The sequence below is a fragment of the Sander lucioperca genome, chromosome 20, assembly GCF_008315115.2.
Source record: "Sander lucioperca isolate FBNREF2018 chromosome 20, SLUC_FBN_1.2, whole genome shotgun sequence".
Taxonomy (NCBI): Eukaryota; Metazoa; Chordata; class Actinopteri; order Perciformes; family Percidae; genus Sander; species Sander lucioperca.
Genome location: NC_050192.1, coordinates 11,924,378 through 11,948,341, shown reverse-complemented (window position 1 = coordinate 11,948,341; position 23,964 = coordinate 11,924,378). Strand labels below are relative to the sequence as shown.

The window sequence follows — 23,964 nt, the reverse complement described above, 5'->3', positions numbered from 1 at the left end:
ATGTACAGGGGGTAGACAAAATACTGTGAACATTCCGGGAAAACTAATTATAACCTTGAAGTAACTAAATCATATTATTCTACGCCCTGCCTCTCAGTGATTATCCCTTACTAAGTGCAAAGTGTGCTACAGCTGTGGGTCATAAAGTTGGGTCAGTGACTTTTTATGAAATGTTTACATGATTTTGTCTACCCAATGCAAATGGCACGAGCAAAATCATGTTGTCAATATGTTGTATGTTCTGACCTATTTGTCATCAATGTAAATATCTATTCAATATTGGTTCATCATATTATTGTTTTCGGCAAAACAGTGAAACGCCAAGTCTGAATGATTCCTTGAAGTTCTTTTAATAAAAATTATAGAATGCACACTACTACTTCAAAGTTTACTTAACATTGACAACCATGGGCTTAAAAAAGGCCTCCAATCTTGGTTTTTGAAGTGATATATTTGGATTTACTCATACATATCTCAGAATAGAGATCATACATTCATGTACATTGTCTAATTTAATGCATTTTTTTCATTGCCATGGTTATTGATTGCACAAGTCACACAAGGAGTATTGCTTTTGAGCTGGAGCTTGTTATACTGTAACTCCCAATTTGTTTTCATTGAACATTTGACTACAGTTTTACTGTTACTTTTATTTTTTTAGTAAAACTTCATTTAGAATGAGTGTATGCACCAAACTCTCAGCATGGCAAACATTTCATTATTATAATTCATTATAAACTAGGTCATAATCATCACAAATTGTATGGCCACTTGCTTCTGTTTTTTTGTTCCTTCACTGTAAATTCAAAATGCAGTGCTTTTATTTTATATAGGAAGATCCGCCGGAAACACTCGGACTTTTGTTTTGGAAAGCCGCTACCCAGCGGTCGCCATTATTCTTCCTGGCTTGACTGTCGGAATAAAGACGGTTTAATACTTTTAAACATTATATTTCGGTGTTAACTACAACATTGTCGGCCTATTTGTGTAGGCGGTTGATTAACTCATGAATTGGCGACACAGCCTGGGCACAGAATGGAGAAACGATCTGATACCACAGGTAAGCTGCTACGCTAACGTTAGCAAGCTAACAGTAACGTTAGCTGACGCCGAGAACGGCGGTCAACAGATGAGATTCAACTAAAGCCATCTGTTGCTGTAAAGTGTCTGTTTGCTTTTAATCGCAGGTCAACGTGCGCGTAGCAAAGTCTGTTCGGTTAATTTGGTTGATAGTTAGCTAAAAGGCTTCTAAGGAAGACTATGGGAGGGACGGTCCAGGCTGCTTGCTTTCAAACTAAACCATCCTCCCCTCCAGATGTCCAGAATGGATCGGCCGCTGCGTCGTGTAATATCAACTATGACCATTCCCATACGCAGAAATACACATCCCACACCATCTAGTTCTCAAAGTTTGAATCTAACTCGGCTAACGTTACTGTTTGGCGCTCATTCTCTTAACAACTGCATGCACTAACATGCACACGCAAACGTGCACACTGCTTTCAAACCATCTGCAGTGATCGAAGCATGTCTTAGCACTGCAGCGCCCCCTAGAGCAGCTTCTGGCTCCACCTGCAAAGCCTTCTTCTTCTTCTTCTGGCTTTCCGGCAGACTAGAAGCCTTGCGGCAAATTGCTGCCTCTCACAGGACAGTTTCTGCTGTTGGTAGTTTGTACGAAACATACATTTTACAAACCAGATGGTCCTTATCATTTTTACTGATAGAGGGGGAGATTTACAATGTTCCTAAAGGGCAAGTTAGTCACAGCAGTGAAACAGCAACATGGGATGAAACACAAAGCACATTATAAACACATCTAGTTCAAAATAGAGTACACAAGTTAAAACTATTAAAACATTGTCCATGTGCTCATGCAACATTTTCCGCGTACGATTTAGTTGATGGCAGAGATTATAATTTTTTTTATGTCAATGGTTAATGGGACACTAAAAGGGAGCTAGATGCTGAAACTCTCACACAGTTCATTCTGTGACACGCCTTTTCTGTGAGGTGTCAGGTCAGTGGTTTTGTTGCAGGTATTTAACAATCTATTCAGGACGTATTTCTGTTTAACAGAGTACCAACGGATAAAAGACAATATTAACTGATTTGATAAAAGATCTATAAAACAGACCTGTCAAAATGAAACTACAAAAAAAAAAAAATCAAAAAAATCTTAACTTTTATGTTATGTTCCATGCAGGTTTTGGAGGTTCCCTTCCCCTGTCCTCCCTTCGCTTGATGGCTTCCCCTCTGCAGCTGACATACTCATACATATGGCAGGTCATACGGCAGAGAAATGTGAAGCAGTACGGGAAAGTGGAGGAGTTTGTGACCATGGTGACGCAGACTGTTCCTGAGCTTATAAGCTTTAAGCAGACTGCACAGCTCATCTTGGGGTTGAGAGCAAGGGTAAGAGTTTATCACCTAGAGTGTGTGTGTGTGTGTCTGATTCAAAGAGTGAATTTAGTTACCACATACCTCCATCACACTGAGCTTGTGATGCTGTGTGCTCTCTACGATTCTATTATAGCATTCGTAAGATCGTCAAGATTTGTCACCTCAGGTCACTGAGCATCAAAGTGGATGTTCACACGACCACACTATGTTGATGAACTCCACGTGTTTCCTATTACAAACCACACACACCAAGAACAAAAAGAGTGTTTGAAGTTAAAGTTTTCATCCTCTTTTGAATGTAGTTATCTACCTCATTGGCTTCGCAGAATTTGTGCTTTCAAAATGGTCACCTTTGATATTGTGTTTGAGAGAGAAAGAAACAATATCTTGGAAAACCTCCTCAGCATATTCGAAATTAGAGCTGCAAAGAATTATCGATTTATTTAGTTGTCAATTATTAAATGAATCGCCAACTATTTTGATAATCGATTAATCGGTTTAAATGAAATAAAAAATTCTCTGATACCAGCTTTTTAAATGTGAATATTTTCATGTTTCTTCACTGCTCTATGACAGCTCACTGATATCTTTTGAGTTGTGGACAAGACATTTGAGCTTTTCATCTTGGGCTTGTTTTTTTAAAAGACCAAACAACTAATCGATTAATCAAGAAAATAAAAGACAGATTAATCGACAATGACAACAGTCGTTGGTTGCAGCCCTATTGGGAATATTTGATCCCTATTAGGAAAGCAGATAACCTGCAATTCTACTTTATGTTCATATGAAGTTAGCTTTTGTTTGATTTGTAATATGGTTTGTCTTATGACTATAACCTGTGTTTTCTTGTACTGTAGATCATTTTGGATTTGCTTCACAAAGACGGCCCACCAGATTCTAGGGCTATTCAAACTCTCATAAATAAGTTGAAGGTCTCTGCATCTTCAGGGGTAAGAATGTGAACATGAAACATACAGTTTTACCCCGTTTAAACACGGCTTGTGTTTATTTTTATTTAGCACACTAGACTCTAGAATCCGAATGTGGGAATTACACCTGAGTTACAGTATTTTCTGTGTTACAGAAGGACTCAGAAGTGGAGAAATCTCAAACAAACTTCATGGTGCTGGTCCAGAATCTGCTTAAAAACCCTGCTGAGAGGAAGCACTTCTTCCAGGTATCCATATCTGTCTTAATGTGGTATTAGACCGTCGTTGGTTGTTATCACAATGGCAAGCCGTTTTCCATTTTAAATGCACGCTTGCAGCTTTTTTAGATGTGGTAACATTAAAACACAGTGCATGTGGAGATATAGCACATTAAATCCATATATCTCTTTTGAAAAAAAAAAAAAAAAACGTGTTTGTCCCTCACAATTTCAGAGTCACATTGATGTTAAACTCCAACCTATTTATATCTCTGCAGGAAGTGTTCCCTGTTCAGTACGGCACAAAGTTCGATACAGCGCTTCAGGCTCTGACTGCAGGTCTGGTGTGCAAGCTGGAGCAAGTTCTTCCTGTTCCCAATCTCTCCCAGGTACGCGCATGTACATGGTGTTTTGACATTTACTCTGGTCACAACAGGGTGGGAGACAGGAAGTATCCTTTATATGATTGACGCCGATTTAGTGGCCAAATGCTTGAGCAAAGCACAGAGTTCATCCCCACTCTATAGGTAGTCAACAAGAACAGAATGCCTGCAAAATATATGAAATTCAAACTCCATACTTCTCTAGACACTGTAAGCCTTGTTGTAATGAAGCATCAGCCAAATTTTACCATGCAGATGTAGGTGAAAACTAAAATAGCTCTAAATACATTAAAACAATATAAAAAAATAAATCCATCTAAAGTCTCTCTGACTGGACCAATTCCAGACATTTTAGGGCCTGACTTTAAGATATTTGACATAATATAATTGAAGAAATTTAAAAAACCTTTTCAGGATCTGGATTAAGGAATTTGGTAATTATTTTTGAATGGTCGCCTTTTGATTAGCTGTTACAAGAAGCCTTATACAAGCAGGGGAAAGCTTCCTGAGGTGATAATCTGTATAACAGACGACAAAGACCTAAAAACATGATCCAACCTACGAGGTAAAAATAAATCTATACTAATAACTCATTCATTGTTTCCATTTCCTGCCTCGCAACCTCAGCTCGGTGCCATGATCGCAGCGGAGCCCTCGGTCCTGGAGGCATGTGGAGGCTTCATCCCAGACGCCGTGGACCTGAAGACTCTCCTCCTGCACCAGCAGGCCAAGGGACTCCTTGGTGTTAAAGGTATACTTAAGGTTGTTTGTATGAGCATGTGTTGAAATACAGACCGAAAAAGAAAATCATTAAATGAAGAAAAAAAAACAGTGAAAATGAATTTGACAAAGCCTTTTCCGTGTGTGTGCAGCAACCATCTCGTCCTCAGTGGGCAACTGTGTGCTCTCTTCACTCGCCTTCCGTCCCAAACCAGTAGAACCACCACCACCACCACCACCACCAGCAGCACCAGCAGCACCTCCAGCAGCACCAGAATCCCCAAAGCGATTAGAGGTCACCCTCAACGAAACCAGCCCAGCCTCCCTCAGTGACCCTGAAGACTTGGGAATGATGTCAGATGACTCTGACAGCCCAGCAGACGCTGCCACCGGACCACAGGGAGGAGGGCGATACAGTCATAAAACAGCTGGTGGCAGTGCTGAAAAGAAAAAGAGTGTCACAACAACAGCTCCGGGAGAGAATTTGGTGCAAGAGAAAAGTTGCACACTGAAACAGCCTGCCACAACTCTTCAAAGTGGAGAGGGGGGTGCAGCGCCAGAAGCACTAGATAAACCGGAACCACAGCGGCCTCCCTTGAAATCGATCCCTTTCCGGGTAGTTCAAATGCCGATGAAACCCGCTTCCCCCTTACAGAATGCAGGCAACGCCGGAACAAAAGACGGCCAAAAGCCTCACACTCAGCGAGTCACATTGCATCAGTGGGTGTCACAGATAGCCACCAACTCGCTCTCGCTCCCAGCGCTGCCACCACTTCCTCCGGCCAGGTTCAGTGCAGGTGATGACATGAAGCCAAGCATAAGGAGAAAAAAGCAAATCAGGCCGCCAGCTGACAGATTCACTTGCAGCGTGTGCGACAAAAGCTTCCCTTATCAGTCCAAGCTGATGGACCACGAGCGCATTCACACGGGAGAGAAGCCTTTCGTGTGCACGGCGTGCAACAAAAGCTTCCGGACCCAGGCGTTCCTCAACAACCACCTGAAGACCCACAGCACGGTGCGTCCTTACGCTTGCGGCCAGTGCGGGAAGTGTTTCACCAAATTGCAGAGCTTGACGAAGCACATGCTGGCCCACAGTGGCCAAAAGCCCTTCTACTGCAACATCTGCAACAAGGGCTTCACGCAGTCCACCTACTTCAAAAGGCACATGGAGTGCCACACGAGCCAGATGACGTTCCCCTGCAAGCACTGCAGCAAAAGCTTCCCCACGGCTTTCAAGCTGTCGAACCACGAGCGCTGGCACACCAGGGATCGCCCTCACATGTGCGAGCGCTGCGGGAAGAGATTCCTCGTCCCCAGCTTGCTGAAGAGACACATGGGCTACCACATCGGCGACCGTCAGTATCTCTGCTCCCAGTGCGGAAAGACCTTTGTCTATTTGTCTGACCTGAAGAGGCACCAGCAAGACCACGTGCCCAAAGCGAAGATCCCTTGCCCTGTTTGCCAAAAGAAGTTCTCCAGCAAGTACTGCCTGAGGGTTCACCTGAGGATCCACACCAGAGAGAGGCCCTACCGCTGCTCCATATGCGACAAGACCTTCACTCAGGTCGGGAATCTGAAGGTCCACATCAGGTTACACACCAACGAGCGCCCGTTCAGCTGCGACGTGTGCGGCAAGACCTACAAGTTGGCGTCCCACCTGAACGTCCACAAAAGGACTCACACGTGCAAGAAGCCCTGGACGTGTGACACATGCGGGAAGGGATTCTCCGTCCCCGGCCTTCTGAAGAAGCACGAGCAGCTGCATACGAGGGACGCAAACCCTGACTTCGCCGCTAAACGGAGGCACAGGGGTAAGCACAAGAAGCAGTCCCTCAAGAGGAAGTATGATGAGGAAGATGAGGGCAGCGATGATTATTAATCAAAGAAACCCATTTTGTATCGAATAAGGACGCTCTGATTAGGGGTTTCAGGGCTGATCACTGATATAGTTCAAATTAGCTAAGATAGTTACTGCATAAATGACCCTTTGAACCATGTCATTTTCAAAGTGTTCAAGATGTTTTAGCTTGTGGTGAAGATCAGGTCACCATGAAAACACATTTTGAATGATGCGAGAATCTTTTTTTTTTTTTTTAAAGACGACCATCTTGAGTTCTAACTTGAGTTGTGATGGGTGGCCGGCTCCAGCCGTTGCCGGGCCAGCTGGAGCATCTCAACTAAAGCCCATTATTTTACTGTAATCACTGCTGTTTTTCGTATAATAAGGTGATGTGACAAAATGATGTTAGGAAATTAAGTTACCCTAAGCTGTCACATTTAAAAAGATATAAGGTTAGCAACAGAGCATTTCTGATCATTTCCCGATCCGTTTTGGAGTTGTTAGTAGTTGGTTATCATTTTCATTACAAAAAACCTGCCATGGTTTAAAATAAATGTTTTCTTCGAAACATGCTACGTGAAAGTAGCCAACATTTAAAAAAAACTGGGCATCATGTAAACAATACAACTAAAGTATTTCAATGCATGTGACTAGATACTTTGTCTGCTATATAATAAAATGTTGTAGTGTCTCTAGGAAACATTGTATCTGTGTTACCATATCCTTGTGGAAGCTGTAGAGATTTAAAACTACTTTTACCATTGGGTTTTTTATGTAACCCTGAATTATAAACATTACTCTGCTTTTATTTTAGAGAGAAAAATGCTGATTTGTGTAGATTAGGATTTCACTTTTTTTCCAGGAGTAGATGCAGTGTTGTTGCTCTAATGGTGTTGAAATAACAAGGAAATAGCTCGGACACAAACATTATGCAAATGTTTGATGAGGTTGTGTTGTGAATCCTGTCTTTCCCATTACTTATCCTATTGTGAGCAGCCATGTATACACGCTATTATTTTGAGATTTTGCAGAAAAATAAATGCACATAGCAAAGGACTGTTGTCTTACTGGTTGTTTTTTTTGTGAAATTTGTTATTTCCAAAGAAACAGAATGAATGAATTATATTTCTATGGTTATTTCACTGCAGTCTTGACCAAACTACTCATCATGAGCATTAAATAAACCTAAATAGGGGTTTATGTTTAATCAGTCAGGCAATCAGTCAGGTTAACCTCACTGATTAGCATACCTTCTACTTTGGTAAACGGGTCATAAGTTTATCTTTGCACTCTAAAGTGTTCTGTGTTGTGTTTTACTTTGGTATAAATAACATATTTAAGAGAAAAGTGGGTTACTACAGTTATTTGTACATGCACACATGAAGGTAGGCCTACCTGCTTGATTAAAAAAAGAGCAGCAGCAGGTTGAATGGCTGTGGTATCATAACAAAATATTGTGGTGGTTAGATGGCTGTGTTATAATAACAAAATGTCTTGTGTTCACACAGCCATCTAATCACACCTGTTGACATTCTTGTGAAATTGTTGTGTTATCATCACATAAGGTCTACACTGGCATTCAGACATTCTGAACTCCATTACCCCTCCTACCAGTTCGGCTAATATTAAAAAGATGCGGAAAAGGGAAAGACCCTGCCCTGAAGTAGGAGCTGAAAGAGTTACAGGAACTGCGGTCAGAGAGGAATTTAATAATCCCCAAATTAGTCCAGTCGGAACACGAGAAAAAAATGGGTTCTAGGAACTGCAAAAATACCATGGCAGGGTCTTTTCCCTTTTCCGACCTAGGTCTACGTTGATTGGTCCAACTTATAAGTCACGCCCCCACAGCGCGCCATCTGTAGAAGTCATGCCGTCTGTTTTAGCAAAACTGACTACTTAAATAATTACTTATTTACGTGAAGTACTACGAGAATGGACGGAATGCTGAACTCTGAAAAGTGGACTGATGCGGAGGTGAAGGCGCTGCTGGTCTTGTACGCCACCGAGGAGGTGCAGAGGAACCTGGGAGGATCCACAAAAAACATTAAAATCTTCGGGAAAATCTCCAGTGAGCTAGCGCAAATGGGGATTTACCACACGGTCAAGCAGTGCAGAGAGAAGGTGAAGAAGCTGAAACAAGACTACAAGAAGATAAAGGACCACAACAACCAGAGCGGTGCAAATCGCAAAACGAGCAAGTGGTACGCCACACTGGACGGTATTCTTGGCCACCGTCCACCATACTCTGGCAACGCCGCCACGAAGGACTCTGCCACCGGGTTCTTGCAGACGATCGTCGGCTCCGAGAACACTCCACCGTCGGATGAGATTCTTCAAGGTTGGTACTAATTTTATACTAAGCAGAATGTAAAGAAAGTGTGCCTTATAGGTTGTGAAATGTAAAAGAGGCGCAGAATAATATAGGCTAATTATAGGTGGCTTGAGCACAAGTGGCGCTAGAAACACTGTAGTCCCAGATGCTGTAGTCAACATAACTGTTGGACAACATAATCGTCACTCTTGCGCGACAAAATGCAAACCGCCATTTTTAAATATCCTATCGATTGCGACGGAGACCATCGAGCCTGTTTATGCTTTCAGCTTGTTTTGCTTGTTGTCTGAAATGTGGGCGCGCCACACCGTTCCGTGGACGGTTAACGAGGTGCAGACGTTCCTCAGCATCATGGGTGAAGAGGAAATACAGCGAGAGCTGGATGGAGCAGCGAGGAATAAAACGGTTTTTCAGCTCGTTTCTCGGCGCATGGCTGCCCACGGCTTCCATCGCACGTACGAGCAATGCAGGATAAAAAGTAAAAAGCTCAGGAGCGACTACAGGAGAATCAGGGACCTCAACAGTCAGAGGGGTGTAAATAGGAAAAGCTGGAGATGGTTCGACATGATGGACGCCATCTACGGCCACAGGCAGGCGAGCATTGGAAGAGAGGGGGGCATCGACTCGGCCACGGCTTTGCTGGAGTCCATGGTGCAGGCGCACGGTAGGCCCAAAGGCTGTTCTATACTTCTGCGTAAAATCTACGCCGTTGCTACGCACGTAGGTACGTGAAGAGACAAACCTAGGCAGTAGCCTGACGTGCCTGAGATAATATGGAGATGTCTGCTCTTTTCTAGCAAAAGAGATGGGATACACATTATATCAGGCCGTTTTTCACCTGATATAATGTGTATCCCCTCCCCTAACATGCAAAGGGTCTGTCCTGTCATCATGTGTGTTATTTTCTGAGTTTACCAGGTCACAATAAACAACCTGAGATAATATGGAGATGTCTGCTGTTTTCTAGCAAAAGTTACATAGGGGATACACATTATATCGGGCCATTATATTTTGTGTATCCCCTCTGTAAATTAGGTGAAAAACGGCCTGATATTTAACTTTTGCTAGAAAAGAGCAGACATCTCCATATTATTTCAGGTTGTTCACTGTGACCTGGTAAACACTGAAAATAACACACATGAGGAAAGGACCGACCCTTTGCATGTTAGGGAGGGGATACACATTATATCAGGTGAAGAACAGCCTGATATAATATGTATCCCCTATGTAACTTTTGCTAGAAAACAGCAGACATCATTATTTCATGTTGTTTATTGTGACCTGGTAAAGTCAGAAAATAACACATGTGATGACAGGACAGACCCTTTGCATGTTAGGGGAGGGGATACACATTATATCAGGTGAAAAACAGCCTGATATAATGTGTATCCCCCCTGTAACTTTTGCTAGAAAACAGCAGACATCACCATATTATCTCCTGTTGTTTATTGTGACCTGGTAAACACTGAAAATAACACACATGATGACAGGACAGACCCTTGCATGTTAGGGGAGGGGATACACATTATATCAGGTGAAAAAACGGCCTGATATGTTGTGTATCCCCTCTGTAACTTAAATGGTAGACAGGTGAACAAAGCGGTTAATTGAAAAGCCGTATTAAATTAAAGTAAAACAGAAATCACATTAGAGGGCAGAGAGGGACAGTTAGTAAAGATGAGGAAAAAATATTGTTCATAAACCTGCATGACTCGCATAGATAGGCCTATCAGTCGGCCTATGTGGCTAAGGTGCATTTAAACACTGTCGATTAATCCACAATAATAAACAACGCATTAAACAATTTACACGTTGCCTTAATGTAACAGACAAATGAACGTTTATGTAGATAAATGAGACCCTTGTTACTATGGAAAACCCTGTCAAGTCTTCCATGTCGCTATTTGTTCCATTTAAGAGGTGAATTCAAAGTGCAGCAGTTAAACTCCGCTCTGAGTGCACGCATGCGCCCGCGGCCAGGGGATACAAATCTTGGTGGGGATAAGTACCTTGGCACGACACTGGCTCGACAGGCCACTTACGTAGGCTACGTATGAGGTGAAAGCTCTGCGTGGCGCATCCGCAGAACCATAAAACAGTTTTGTTGTTTGTTTTGTTTGTAACGTTACTCTAGCATTGTACTTTTTTTAGGGAAAGCACATAACTTTAAGCCAAGCATATTTAACGTACTGTGCAAACCTGTGTAAAATATGTTACTGTTTTCTAACGTTAGCTACCGTTACACACAAGCTAGCGGGTGCCACTGCTAGGAAGCTAACTAGTGACCTATTGCGGGATGTTTACGTTTTGTTTTCTGTATTTGTTATTTAATTTAGTGTTGTAACAGTTGGTGTAGTTAACACTTGGTTTGTGTACCATTTCTGTTAAAGATTCCACGTCTACAAGAAACGACACAAGCGCTGGTTGTAAGGATTCAACCACCTCTTCCTCCGGTGATGTTAGTTTGGACACGCCTAATTCTCCGGCACCGACAACCTCCAGCAGCAACATGACGCCGCAGCGTCTAGTAATGGGTAAGAAATAAAAATTTCGCCATGGCAAAATGCTTGGTTTTAATCCATAATGAATTAATCAGACCCCCCAATCAGTGGTGGATGAAGTATTCAGATCCTTTTTAAAGGTCCCATGGCATGAAAATTTCACTTTATGAGGTTTTTTAACATTAATATGAGTTCCCCTAGCCTGCCTATGGTCTCCCAGTGGCTAGAAATGGCGATAGATGTAAACCAAGCCCTGGGTATCCTGCTCTGTTGTTGAGAAAATGAAAGCTCAGATGGGCCGATCTGGAATCTCCTCCTTATGACATCATAAGGAGGAAGGTTACCTCCCCTTTCTCTGCTTTGCCTGTCCAGAAAATTTGGCCCACCCACGAGAAAGAGAGAGAGACACAAGGGGGTAAGCTTCGCTCCAGAGCTCGAATCTCCTATGGCGCAATTTTGATGCTACAAAGCGATCACCCGACGTTAGCATTCCATTGACTGCCATTCATTTTGGCGTCACTTTGACAGCGAATAACTTTACATCTGAAGCGTTTAAAGACTTTATTTGTCCATTGTTTATTTCTAAAGAAACACGACAATGTATAAAAGGCTCCATTACCTTGTACCTCACGTAGCAGACGTTTTTGTAAAAATAGGCTAACGATTGTGTCATAACCACGCGACTTACTGTCGCATAGTAGAGGAATTACCGTATAGTACAGGAGAAGCTCGCAGGCAGTTTGGACTTACATTAGCTGTTTAAGTGTAATTACTAATGTTAACTAGCATTTTAGTTAGCAATAATTAGCCTGTGTCCACGTTATCTCCTTACATATACCTACGCTCTCCGTCTCTGCAAGATTCGGAATGATTGAGATTTCTCTTGGCACAGCTACCAGAAGACTTACAACTTTCAGACACGTTGCTCACGTCACATTTACGTCGTCTCTCTCAGTTGGAGGCTGCGCAGTAATGCTCAGCGCTCACCGGAAAAGTGCTTCTAAAGGCCTTCACTGGTCTCCGTCCAGAGCAACGGGATCTGTTGGTCCATTCTTATATACAGTCTATGGAGAGACATCATGGATTGAAAATAAGAGAAGCATGGCAGTTGGTCAAGGCCACACCCCCACCCTCCACCTTGCCCCCCCCCTCTCTCCTCCTCAATAGCATTTAAAGCTACAGACACAGAAATGGCACATCCTGAGGAAAGCTCATTGTGGGACTGGCTCTAGTGGCTGTAATTCTGCACCAAGGCTGAATTTCGGGAAAGAGACTTCAGATACAGTATTAGGGGACCACTAAGGTCTATATAAAAGAGACTTCAGATACAGTATTAGGGGACCACTAAGGCCTATATAAAAGCATCCAAAAAGCAGCATGTCATAGGACCTTTTTAAAAGAGTACTAATACCACACAGAGTACTACAACACATGAAAACATCACTTACGTAAAAGTACATATGTATTATCAGCAGAATGTAGTTAAAGTAAAAGTACTCAGTAGTTCCTTTTTACTATTTTATACAGTATGATGTTTCTGGATTAATATTACTGCTGCATTATATGTATGTTGCAATGTACTGCTGTAGATGAGGTTGTGCTAATTTTAACTTTTTTATCCTGTTGGGTGATTTAATCCACAGCAATGTATCATATTATATAAGAGTACTGTATGTATGTTTTGTAGCCTCGCTTTCCTGTGAGAACCACATATCTCAGTTTGGCCTGTTTTCAGATTTGTGACATTACATGCATTTTCCAGTTGATCCAATAACCCATTTCCACAGGTCCAGTGCGGTACGCCTTTACCTTAGTGTTGTCGTTTTGCGAATGATTCGTTCAAAGGAACGCATCTTTTGGGAGAACAAACTGAACTGAATCACTTCCTAAAACGATCCGTTTCGCTCTACAATGGCAATCTGTTTATATCTTTTACTTTGAAACAAGAGAGCAGAATGATATAATTACATTTTACTATAATTAAAAATAGCGTAAATAGGGCTTGAGTTTTATTGCTGTTTAAACATAGGTTATTATGGCTATTTTAAACATAGGTCCTGTAGCCTAGTTGTTCCAATAGGCCGGAATTCTGGAGATTCTACAGATTAATTAAGAGTTATTTTTCTCCTGCAGATTCCACCACTACGACTAACATTCCTGTAAGCTACAACATCACCTTCATCCCCTGCCCTCCACCAGCCCAAACACCTTGCCCCACAGAGGACTCACAAGACCCAGGTTCCTACTCCATGCAAGTAGAAGATGTTGGCATCCCGTGTAAGAGTACAACAGTGACTCTCTCTGCACTGGAAATGTCCGACAAAGGCAAGTAGTCACCAAGCTAAAGGAATGTAAATACAAGATGATAGATTAATATCATTTATATAAGGTAGCTAAATCCGTCAAATGAAAAATAATCTTTTTTTATGTTGCCAAATTGAAAAACACATTTATACCACATTGTTACATGACACATTTGGTTAATTGTTTAGAGGCTAAATGTTGTGAAGACTAAGTGTACTAAAGTGGTTGTACAACATCCTCTTAATTGTGAATCCAGTTTATATACACCATTTTCAAAAAATGTACTAAGCTTAGCTACTGTCATGACTTGATGAATTATGATCTATTGCTTTCACAGATAGGCCCTTGCACTTCTGGTCAAGTGAAGAGGTCCAAGCACTGTTGACACTTTGGGGAAATCCCGCTGTTCAAGAAGAGCTTCTCCTCAACATGAGGAATAATAAAGTTTACACTAGCCTCAGTACTAAACTAGCGTCACTTGGATTCAACAAGTCACCACAGAAGTGCAGGGAGAAAATCAAAAAACTGAAGCAGGAGTACAAGAGAATCAAAAGCAGTCAGCACAACAGCAGCCGTAGAAGTGTATGGTTTGCCATCATGGATGACATCCTCAGTTCCACGGCTGCAGCAGCAAGATGGTCAGAAACCGCAGAGCCCTCACTGCTCAGTCAGTCACAGTCTGCCCTGGATGTAGATACGGATGGTAAGTAAAAACTAGAAACCAGCCAAATGCTGGTTAGAAGTTGCAATCATCTGAAGATTTTCTGTTTTTCTTTAAAAAAAAATAATTCATGTAATTTCAAGATATATATATATATATATATATATATATATATATATATATATATATATATATATATATATATATATATATATATATATATATATATATATATACACGTATATATATATATATATATACACGTATATATATATATATATACACGTATATATATATATATATACACGTATATATATATATATATACACGTGTATATATATATATACACGTGTATGTGACTCGAACATCTCACATTACAAACAAAACGTACAGCGAAAGACCGTGCAAAACATTTCAGACCGTCCTGCCAACCTGTATACATTTTAACATAAATGTACGCTGTAACGTTTTTTCACTCTAAAGTCAGCGGCTGCTGTTTCAAATTGTCGGCTCTCTGCAGCGGGCGGGGCTGCTCCGTTTCCCCCGCGACTGACGCGCACACACAATCACACACAAACACACGCACGCACACACACACACACAAACGCACACGGTGGATGCATGAAAAAACGCAGATGAGACGACACGATGACCTAAATTGAGGACAGCTACACTCGTTATTGTAAGTGCAATGATAAGTTAAAGTCCAATAAGTACTTTATTAAACCGTATGAATGTGTGTCCCAGGCCAGGATAGGAAATTAACTAAACAATGTAAAGATCAACAAGCCAATGACAATGCCAACACCGGGCCCCTATGCAGGATTATCAAGGCGGGCTACCATCAATAGGACAGGACAGGATCATAGAGTCACATCAATATTTGGTGTTACTACCCTTTGCCTTCAAACCAGCATCAATTCTTATAGGTACTTGCAAAAAGTCAGGGATTTTGTAGGATTGTAGTCAAGTGTATGATCCACCAATTATAGTATATAGGTAGTTATACTGCATCAGCAAGGTCTCTCCCAGACAAATATTTCAAAGCAGACTGGTGTTTCAAGATGTGCCGTTCAAGCTCTTTTGAAAAAGCACAAAGAAACGGGCAACGTTGAGGATCGTAGACGCAGTGGTCAGCCAAGGAAAAAAAAAAAATTATATATATATATATATATATTTTAATTTGCATTCCTTTTTGTTCTATTTTGTTTTTTTTGTACTTTCACAGATGACACCCAGTGGTTGCCTGATGAAGTCCAAGTTCTGATGACCCTCTGGGCACAACCAAACATTCAGAAACAGCTTCTCAACACAGCAACAAACAACAAGGTCTTTGTATACCTCAGCAGTGAACTCACGTTTGTGGGGTTCAACAAGACGCCACATCAGTGCCGTCTTAAAGTGAATAACCTTAAGGAGGAGTACAGGAGAATCAAGGAATTGGAACCATACAGGGACGTACGAAACGACTGGTTTGCTATTTTGGATGGCGTCCTTGGCCCTGGTGGAGAGACTTCTACAGAGGTGGATTCCTCTGCTGCGCTGACACAACCTAATTCACCAGAAGTCGAGCATGTGAATGGTATGTTATTTAAAACCCCATGGCAAAACTTTTATCGGCATCTTTGAGCGCTGTCACTGTATTAACTAGGTTGCAATGCTTTCAACAGATATGTCGCGGGCTGTTTGGACATCAGATGAAATAAAAGTGCTGCTCACCCGATGGGCAGAGGAGAGCATCCAGGAGCAGCTTAGATCAACTCCGAGAAACGAGAGAGTGTTCGCTCAGCTGAGCTCCGAGCTTGCCACTCAGGGCTTTGATAAAACCACCAGCCAGTGCAGGTCCAAAATAAAATTGCTGAAACGAAAGTACAGAAAGACTAAGGAACAGAAGGAATCTAAAAAGCCGAAAAGCAGATGGTTTGCCATCATGGATAAAGTCCTTGGTCGTTGTAAACCAGTGTCTGAGATTGAACAAGAAGCTGAAGTCATGGATTCAGCCCCTACATTTCTACAGACATCACAGCAAGACCTTTCTGAAACAGTAGAAGACTTAGGTAAAATAAGCAGTTGTTTTTGTACTTTACTGTGGCTCACAACTTACAGCGTGTGACACTAACTACTGTAGTAAACTTGAGACATTTTACTCAAGGCATGCCCAACAGGATTTCCCAGCTTTTCTGTAAATGTGTGGTGCTATATGGGATCTTTTTTTGTTTTTGTTCCTCTGATTTGGCCTTTTTTTACAGACTTATTCTGGGAATTGGCAAACAGTTGCAAAACAGGGACTGTTGCATTTATTGCAGTTGTGAATTTACCCCATACATTTACAATTGTAATAATTACTCTGAACTGAGTTTGGAATTTGTCAAAATCCATATATTTGCAAGTTATGTTTGCTCTGTAATTTTAAACTGTGTCATTTCATGCTTTCCTATCCCATTTTTAGGTTGCCGCCTGTCCGTCTCCTCGCTGTGTCTCCTGGTTCCAACCCTGCGTCTGATGTGTGCCTTTGCCTGGCGAGTGATCCAGTGTTGTAATGTCCTACATTATGGAAAGGTGGAGGAGCTGGTGAGGTTGGTGACAGAGCTGGCTCCAGAGTTGCTGACGCCCAGAGAGAGAGTGCAACTCCTGCTCAGACTAAGGGCAAGGGTAAGCCACCTCAAACATCTGAAGTGTATTTGATTTACATTCAAAACAAAATAAGAAATGTGTTGATGTTCGGCAGACTATTTAGAATATTACTGTGACATTTTGCAACATTGAGGTTACAGGTATTATTAGACAAACAACAGTACCACCTTAAATTTGATTTTAAAACAAAAGTGAGACAACTAAAATGAAGTTACTGAGCACGTACAGCAGCATATTCATATACAATTATGTTGCAAGATTTTTGTGTGTGTGTGACATGTTGAATAAGTAGGCTACATTGTTTAAAAGTAAATACATTTGCTAGATAAAGTAATCTATTAATATTATTGATTTAATAATTAAAATATATTCGTTTGAACTATGACGTGTCTGTAGATACAACAACAAATTGTAACATCATGATAACTTAAATGAATGAATCTGAAAACGGTTCACGGACCCTCTGGCAGTGTGCCACGATCCCCACTTTGAGAATCCCTCTGTTACGGTGTCTGTTTCAGATGGTGTTGGATTTGTGTCGCAGTGAGAGCACAGCTAACCTCCTGTATATCCAGCCCCACCTGACGGTCATTCAAAACCTCACAACGGGCTCCACTTGTGATCAGGAGGTAGGTGTGTTGTAATACTGAACTGAAAACAGCATAGAGCTGTTGATTCTAAGTAGAATCTGCAGTATCAGCACCACTTTCATGTCAGCTTTTCATTCATTTTGGAAAACATATCTTACAAAGAGGGACACATAATTAAAAAGTGAGTGTTAAAGCTGTAGTGCGCAACTATTTCATATTAATGGACGTCCGTTACATTCAAGCCATTACCAAATGAGTTCATACAAAGCTAATTAAGCCGCTTGAGTGAAGATAATGACCTCTTCTGAAGAGTCCCATCAGTTTTTTTTAATCCTGTGTGTTAGCAACTGCGTGGAGCGTTGTCATGTGGATGCCACAACAGTGTTGTTGCCATTAAATAGAATTCCTCAGAAACTACGCACTATAACTTTAAACAGGTTATATTATTACAAAGGTCACTGATCTGAAGTTAATTTAAATCCATGTTATTACACTCCACTTGTCGCCTTCAGCACCAAAGCTTTAGCTGTGTGTGATAGACACTGAGCTGCTCTGTTGTTGTCACGTGGTGGGACAAGCTCCTCTGTAGTCGCTGTAAGACACAGAAAGGAAAGGTTGCTGAACTTTTTATGGTCAAAGGCTGACTCTTCAAAGTCCAAATTAAGTAACATTCCTCCTTTTAACCCTTGTTGTCCTGTGAGAGGTCATTGAGGTCATCCTCCATGGATCTCCACCTCACTTTGCCCGAGGCAATGATTAAAGACCCCGAGTCATTCTTTGGAAATCAACGTAATTATTGTTTTCTTGGTTTGCTTTTGACGGCACTTAACAGGAATTGGAAAATTCTAAGTCAAACTTTGTGGACGTTGTTCATACCCTGCTCGAGGACACGGAGAAGAGAAATATGTTTTTCAAGGTAAGACATTCTTAACACTGTTACCATAAATAAAGTTGGCTATAGCGACATGTGATTCATCAATGTATTAACACTTTTGCAAGTCAGTATTACAGGCTTTCCGCAGGGTCTTTTAAAAGTCTAAAAAAAAGTCTGAAATTTCAAAATCAAGATTTTAGGCCTTTTAAAATGTCCAATTATATTGTGTTCTAGGTCTTAAATAAGTGTAAACAGGTCTTTATTTTCCTATGTCCATGTAACACTCTAATGCTCATTGAAATGCTCCCGCAGAGCTTTAGAATGTTTTTTTTTTTTTCTTTTTGGTTCCATGGTGTTGTAGTTCTTTCTCTCGCTAGTCCAAATATAATTCGCTGTATTGTGACTACAAATGAGACCAACATGCAACTTATATTGCAGCCAGTCAGCTTCCGTGTTATTGGTGCGAGTCTCTTTCGGATTGTACCACAGACATAAAACGGACTTTATTCTTCAGCTTTATGAATTAAGGGCTTGGTTAAAGCCAGTTGCTTACAATGTATTTGAAGCCTAGCGCTTCTTATGCAAGAAAGCAATTAAACTGGGAACGTTGGGTGTACGGGCGCTGGAGTCTCAGGCAAAAAGTGAGAAAGCTCTAACTGCTGTATAGGGTCTCAAACAGCCAGCCCCAGCACTACCTCCACACTGCCTTGGCGAGACCCACCCAGCAGCTTAAATTTAATTTGGTGAAACCTGCAGAAACCCTGTATTAAGATAGAGATAGTAAGTCCTACCTTAAACATTTGTACGACATAATGTACACAAGAAGACTAAAACCAGCTCTGTGTGTGTGTGTGTGACCAATTTTTGACCTTTTTTTTCCCAGGAGGTCTTCCACATCCACTATGGCCAGCAATATGAGGCCACATTGCAGACATTAGTATGGAAATTCATCTCAAAACTGGATAATCTTTTGCCTGTACCAGATATTAAACAGGTACTGTTCATTTTTTGCTAATAACAAAGTGCCTTTGTTTAAATCTGGGTTCTCCAGTATATAACACTTTTTGATCAAAATCATTTCATTTCTAAGCCAGTGTTAAAATTTATCATTTTTTATCTGAGAATATGCTGAATACATAAATGTAAGATTTGATCACACAACAGGCTTTGGTCAAAGTAACTGTTACTAAGCAAAATACTAAATATTGAGTCAGGAAAAGATTGATGATGGACTTTTTGTTGCCTGTCCAGCACATTTATTGTGTGTTTTGCATACACATTACAGACTGCTGAGTGGCTCAGCGCTGCCCCCTCTGTCATGGAAGAATGTGGACAGCTGGTTTTGGAACCAGAGCAGCTGAAGGCGCTACTGCACTTCCACCAGCATCAGTCAGGAAGCACAAACAAACGTAAGTCATCTTTTAGAGTGTTGAAGAACAAAAGCAAAATAAACTCAGCTGGTGATTGGTGATTTTTTTTTTTTTGGCCATTTCAGCCTTTAATGGAAAGGGCAGCTAGATATGAAAGGGGAGAGAGAGGGGGAAGACATGCAGGAAAATCGTCCAGGACAGACTCGAACCCTGGATCTTCTGCGTCGAGGCATACACCTCTATATATGTGCGCCTGTTCTACCAACTGAGCTAACCCGGCCACATGCCGATGCATTTTAATGGCGTGCTGAGCAAAAGAATAGTGAACAAGATAAATGACTTATCATCCATGGGTTCTTTCCATTAAAAAAACCAAAAAAAAAACCCCATGAGCATATGTCACAAATCTAATTATAACACACATCCACTTACGAGTTTGTGATATCACAATGATGGAATGTTGATATAAATTGATTAAACTTTCAAGGCACCAAGTGTTGATCATGGCCTGAAAAACACTGGATTCTACCATGAACAACAGTGCTTTGCTGGCACCCAAAAATAAGGTACGCCCATTAAGTTGTATGGTGCTGGTGGTTTGGTTAGTTTTGCTATAGCTGTATTCTTTAGCTACAGCATGGTAATCATAGCTAATATGCACAGAAATATCCTCCTCAATATTCACTGAGTAGTACGAGACTTGAATACCAGTACATTTGTACTAAAGTTTTCAAATACCCTGTGAAATTGGAAGATCCATATTTAGTAGGGTGTGTTGACTCTTAGCATTGAATGTACACCTTAACATATGATGTGTGTTTGGAACTACCTCCGATTTAATGTTTTTTTTTTTTTTTTAATCTCTCCTCACAGGCTACTCTCAAACTCAGAATATGTTTTTGCCGAGGCTGTCTCTTCCTCACGAACCAAACTCGAGGCAACTCGCTTCAGAGCAACAGGCATCGTCTACAGGCGACACAGATGATGGACAGTCTGATTATAGCGAGGAAAACCAAAGTGATGACGAACTGGCTCTGGAGGACCGTAGCAAAGGAGATGAAGTCCTGAAGTTAAAAGAAGAACCAAGCGATGACCTAACGGCAGTAAACTGCTCAAGTAAAATCATAGCTTCCCTACTGAATGCCAATATTCATATGACTTTGTTAATTTGTTTAAATAACTGTAGTGATATTTCAAGGATTGATTTCACAGATTGAAAGAAATTGAGGGACTTGGTACTTGGAAAACATAAAACACTCATTCAAGTCATTCCAATAAATATCTGTTTTTGCAGCCCTTAAACCAAATGTCATCATCTGTCTCTTTCAGATTTAAACAATCATACGCCTTTAGGACTGCACACCTGCTCTTTGTGTCCCTACTCTGACAGCCAAGTGTCAGGTCTTCTGCAGCACATCAGAAAGGCACATCTGAGTCAGGAACCCAGCCGACTGCAGTCTAAAGAACCTAGGACAGCCAATGGCCTTCAGAAAGTAGACACTGAAACATGCACTCCTGAGACAATGCCCTTACACTGCGACAAGTGTGAGAAGACATACTCCTCGAGGGCGTCTCTGAATGTGCACCGCCGGATTCACACGGGCGAGACGCCATATTTGTGTTCGCACTGTGGCCGGGGCTTCAGAACTTCAAGTGGCCTTGATTTTCACGTTCGCATACACACAGGAGACCGGCGCTATAAATGTCCCATTTGTGGGAAGACTTCAATCCAGCACATGATGAGACACATGCGGATGCACAGAGGGGAAAAGAACTTTCTGTGTACAGAATGTGGGAAAGCTTTTCTCACCTCTGGGGAGTTAAAGCTACACATGAGGTCTCACACGGGCGAGCGCCCGTACACGTGCAAAGACTGCGGGAAGGGTTTCACAGCAAAATGCCTATTGACGGTTCATATGCGCCGTCATACAGGAGAGCGTCCTTATAGGTGTTCAGTTTGTCCGAAATCCTTTAAGACTTCGAGAATGCGGAAAAGGCACATGATGATCCACTCAAACAACAAGTCTTTCCAGTGTTTAAAGTGCGGTAAAATCTTCAGGCATGAAGACACTTTTAATATGCATGTTCAGACACACAATTAAAAGTAGTAGCTGGTGTTTTTATACAACAGTTGTAAAATATTTGTATGTCATTCTGGTTTAAACAGTGTAACTTTCAGTTTGGCCAAGCAGTCTGATTTGTTTTAGATATTCCCATATCATCTGTAAGCCAGTATTGACCCTGCTTATGTATCAGCAAGGCTCAAGGAATCAATTTAAATTTACATTTACTGTGTAAGAATATGGTACCTCCCTCAATGGACGGCCTTAAGGACCATTATTTTCTGAAAACTATGCAAAGGCATTCCAAAAACATGGCACTTAGTGCATACGCATTAAGGGTTTGTGTGAGACCCAAAAGTTGTTGCTATCCAGTTGCATTGTGGGGATTGTAGGAGCTAGTGTTTTGTTGTTTTAGCCAAACTACACAGATTTTGAATACTTTTTAAAAAAAAATGTTTTATTATGTTTCTTGTGAGCATGGGCGTCAGATTGGTTTGAAATGTGCTGGGGACAGAGACTCATTTGGAAGTGCATTTTCAGAAGTGCTGGGTACAATGACGCATTCATTTTTATTTCTCTTTCGCGCAGGTTTTGAAAGACGCTCTCCTGTAGCTTATTAATGTATATGAATAAAAATGTATACAAAAATGTGATGTCCAACACGTTTTATGAAGAAGAAAGCCTTAAGCTTAAAAGTTTTTGCAGGGTTGTGAACAGAGAAGCGTGTAGCCAGCACAGCAGCAGAACGGCTGTGTCTGCCCTGTGGGGATAGAGATTTTTGTGGATTTGTTGGCATCTGTCACTCAAGAATGATGTGAAAAAAAAGTGGTGGGTACAAAATGACTCATGACGAAATCTGATAGGTACGCGTACCCACCGTCCCCACCGAAATCGACGCCTATGCTTGTGAGTCCCCCAAGTTAATTAAAATGCAATGCTAAATAACTGGAGTGCTCCTTTTTAAAGGTTGCTGCTTCTTTGAAATGTAGAAAGGGCAAAGATGCTGAAGGGCAATTGGCAAGATCACACCAGACATTAAGCACAAGTAATGCAGGGTGTGTAAAATACATCAACTACCAATTATACAGTATAGTGGTCACAGAGAACACAGTTCTGTTTGTGTTATTTTCACATAGGTGCACAATTCTAACATTGTAGACTCATTACTACTACTACTAGCTACTCCTTTTGGCCTAGGTTTCTCCTACTCCTAGTACTTAATGCTTCTAGTATGACAGAAATGCTCATTCCAAGATGGCAAAGACAAGATAGTTAAATCTAAGTACGGGCAGATGGTGCTACTGCACCAATGAGTGACGGAATGCCAAGGATTGGGCATAACACTGCTAACCACAGAATTATGTCATTTACCCTTTTTGCCTAAACGTATATCAACAGTTGGGACTTTTGTTGCAGCTGACACCGCTCTTTCAACATTGTTCCCATCATACTCTCTGCACGGTATTTACTCCTCACTGCCACTGACCCCGACCTCTTACAGTGTCACTTCGCTCGCCTCTGGTTTGACCCCCCCTCCCCCCCGGACTGGATCTTATAGAGCCAGCTACACTGATTCAGAAAGCCAGCCCATAGTGAGCTCACTGGGTAAGTCTGCTGCTGTTGACATCCATATGACTACATGGGATTGTTGAGGGTGCTTAGTCATTCAAGTCATTTGCTGTAATGACTTGACCCTGTTTGAAAAGGAGCACAGCTGAATGGAGCTCAATGAATAGAACATATGGGCTAATGTAGTGCTGGAAATGTGAGCATGAATGACTTGGAAAACAAATGACTGTTAGAATTGTATGTTATGTTGAGGTTCACATGAAGAAATACCTTAAAATACAAATGAATTTAAATCTGCATTAACTTGTATTTTGGACACAAGCTGCAAACACTACACCTTTTAATTTGCTATAAAGATTTTTTTCTCTTTCATAGTTCACATTATAACAAACGGCCTATTAAAGACCACCGCACTGCCAGACCAGCGCTTTATAACCTCCCATCTGTTTCTCATCCATCTCCAACAGAGAATTATGATTTCCTGAACTCCACATTCAACACAAGTCACTGCCCCCATCAAACAAAATACCGTCTACTCGGCTGTTTCCAGATGTCACCAACCTCATATTTAATGAA

General features: G+C 41.3%; 2 protein-coding genes across 10 annotated transcripts; both read left to right on the top strand.

The window, feature by feature from the left end:
* The first annotated feature begins 859 nt into the window (after nt 1-859).
* On the top strand, nt 860-7,546 carry LOC116060036 (zinc finger protein 34-like). Of its 3 annotated transcripts, none has more exons than XM_031313391.2 (7): nt 860-1,060; nt 2,204-2,412; nt 3,258-3,350; nt 3,488-3,577; nt 3,826-3,936; nt 4,558-4,681; nt 4,803-7,546. In XM_031313391.2, the coding sequence occupies exons 1-7, from the start codon at nt 1,036-1,038 to the stop codon at nt 6,527-6,529; spliced, it is 2,379 nt and encodes a 792-aa protein (XP_031169251.1). In that variant the 5' UTR covers nt 860-1,035; the 3' UTR covers nt 6,530-7,546. The 3 variants fall into 3 exon arrangements, with proteins under 3 accessions (XP_031169251.1, XP_031169250.1, XP_031169252.1); XM_031313390.2 differs by having other exon boundaries at nt 3,485-3,577; XM_031313392.2 differs by lacking the exon at nt 860-1,060 and adding an exon at nt 1,919-2,017 and having other exon boundaries at nt 3,485-3,577.
* A 780-nt stretch (nt 7,547-8,326) lies between these two features.
* Nucleotides 8,327-22,069, top strand: LOC116060041. 7 transcript variants are annotated; one of them, XM_031313400.2, is made up of 15 exons: nt 8,328-8,828; nt 9,112-9,486; nt 11,213-11,251; nt 11,309-11,356; nt 13,457-13,648; nt 13,965-14,330; nt 15,517-15,870; nt 15,959-16,345; nt 16,738-16,940; nt 17,444-17,551; nt 18,345-18,428; nt 19,270-19,380; nt 19,672-19,795; nt 20,630-20,872; nt 21,086-22,069. In XM_031313400.2, exons 1-15 carry the CDS (start codon nt 8,423-8,425, stop codon nt 21,856-21,858), a joined length of 3,813 nt encoding a protein of 1,270 aa, XP_031169260.1. In that variant the 5' UTR covers nt 8,328-8,422; the 3' UTR covers nt 21,859-22,069. The 7 variants fall into 7 exon arrangements, with proteins under 7 accessions (XP_035851892.1, XP_031169260.1, XP_031169259.1 ...); XM_031313399.2 differs by having other exon boundaries at nt 11,213-11,356; XM_031313403.2 differs by lacking the exon at nt 9,112-9,486 and having other exon boundaries at nt 8,329-8,828.
* Nucleotides 22,070-23,964: the final 1,895 nt, after the last annotated feature.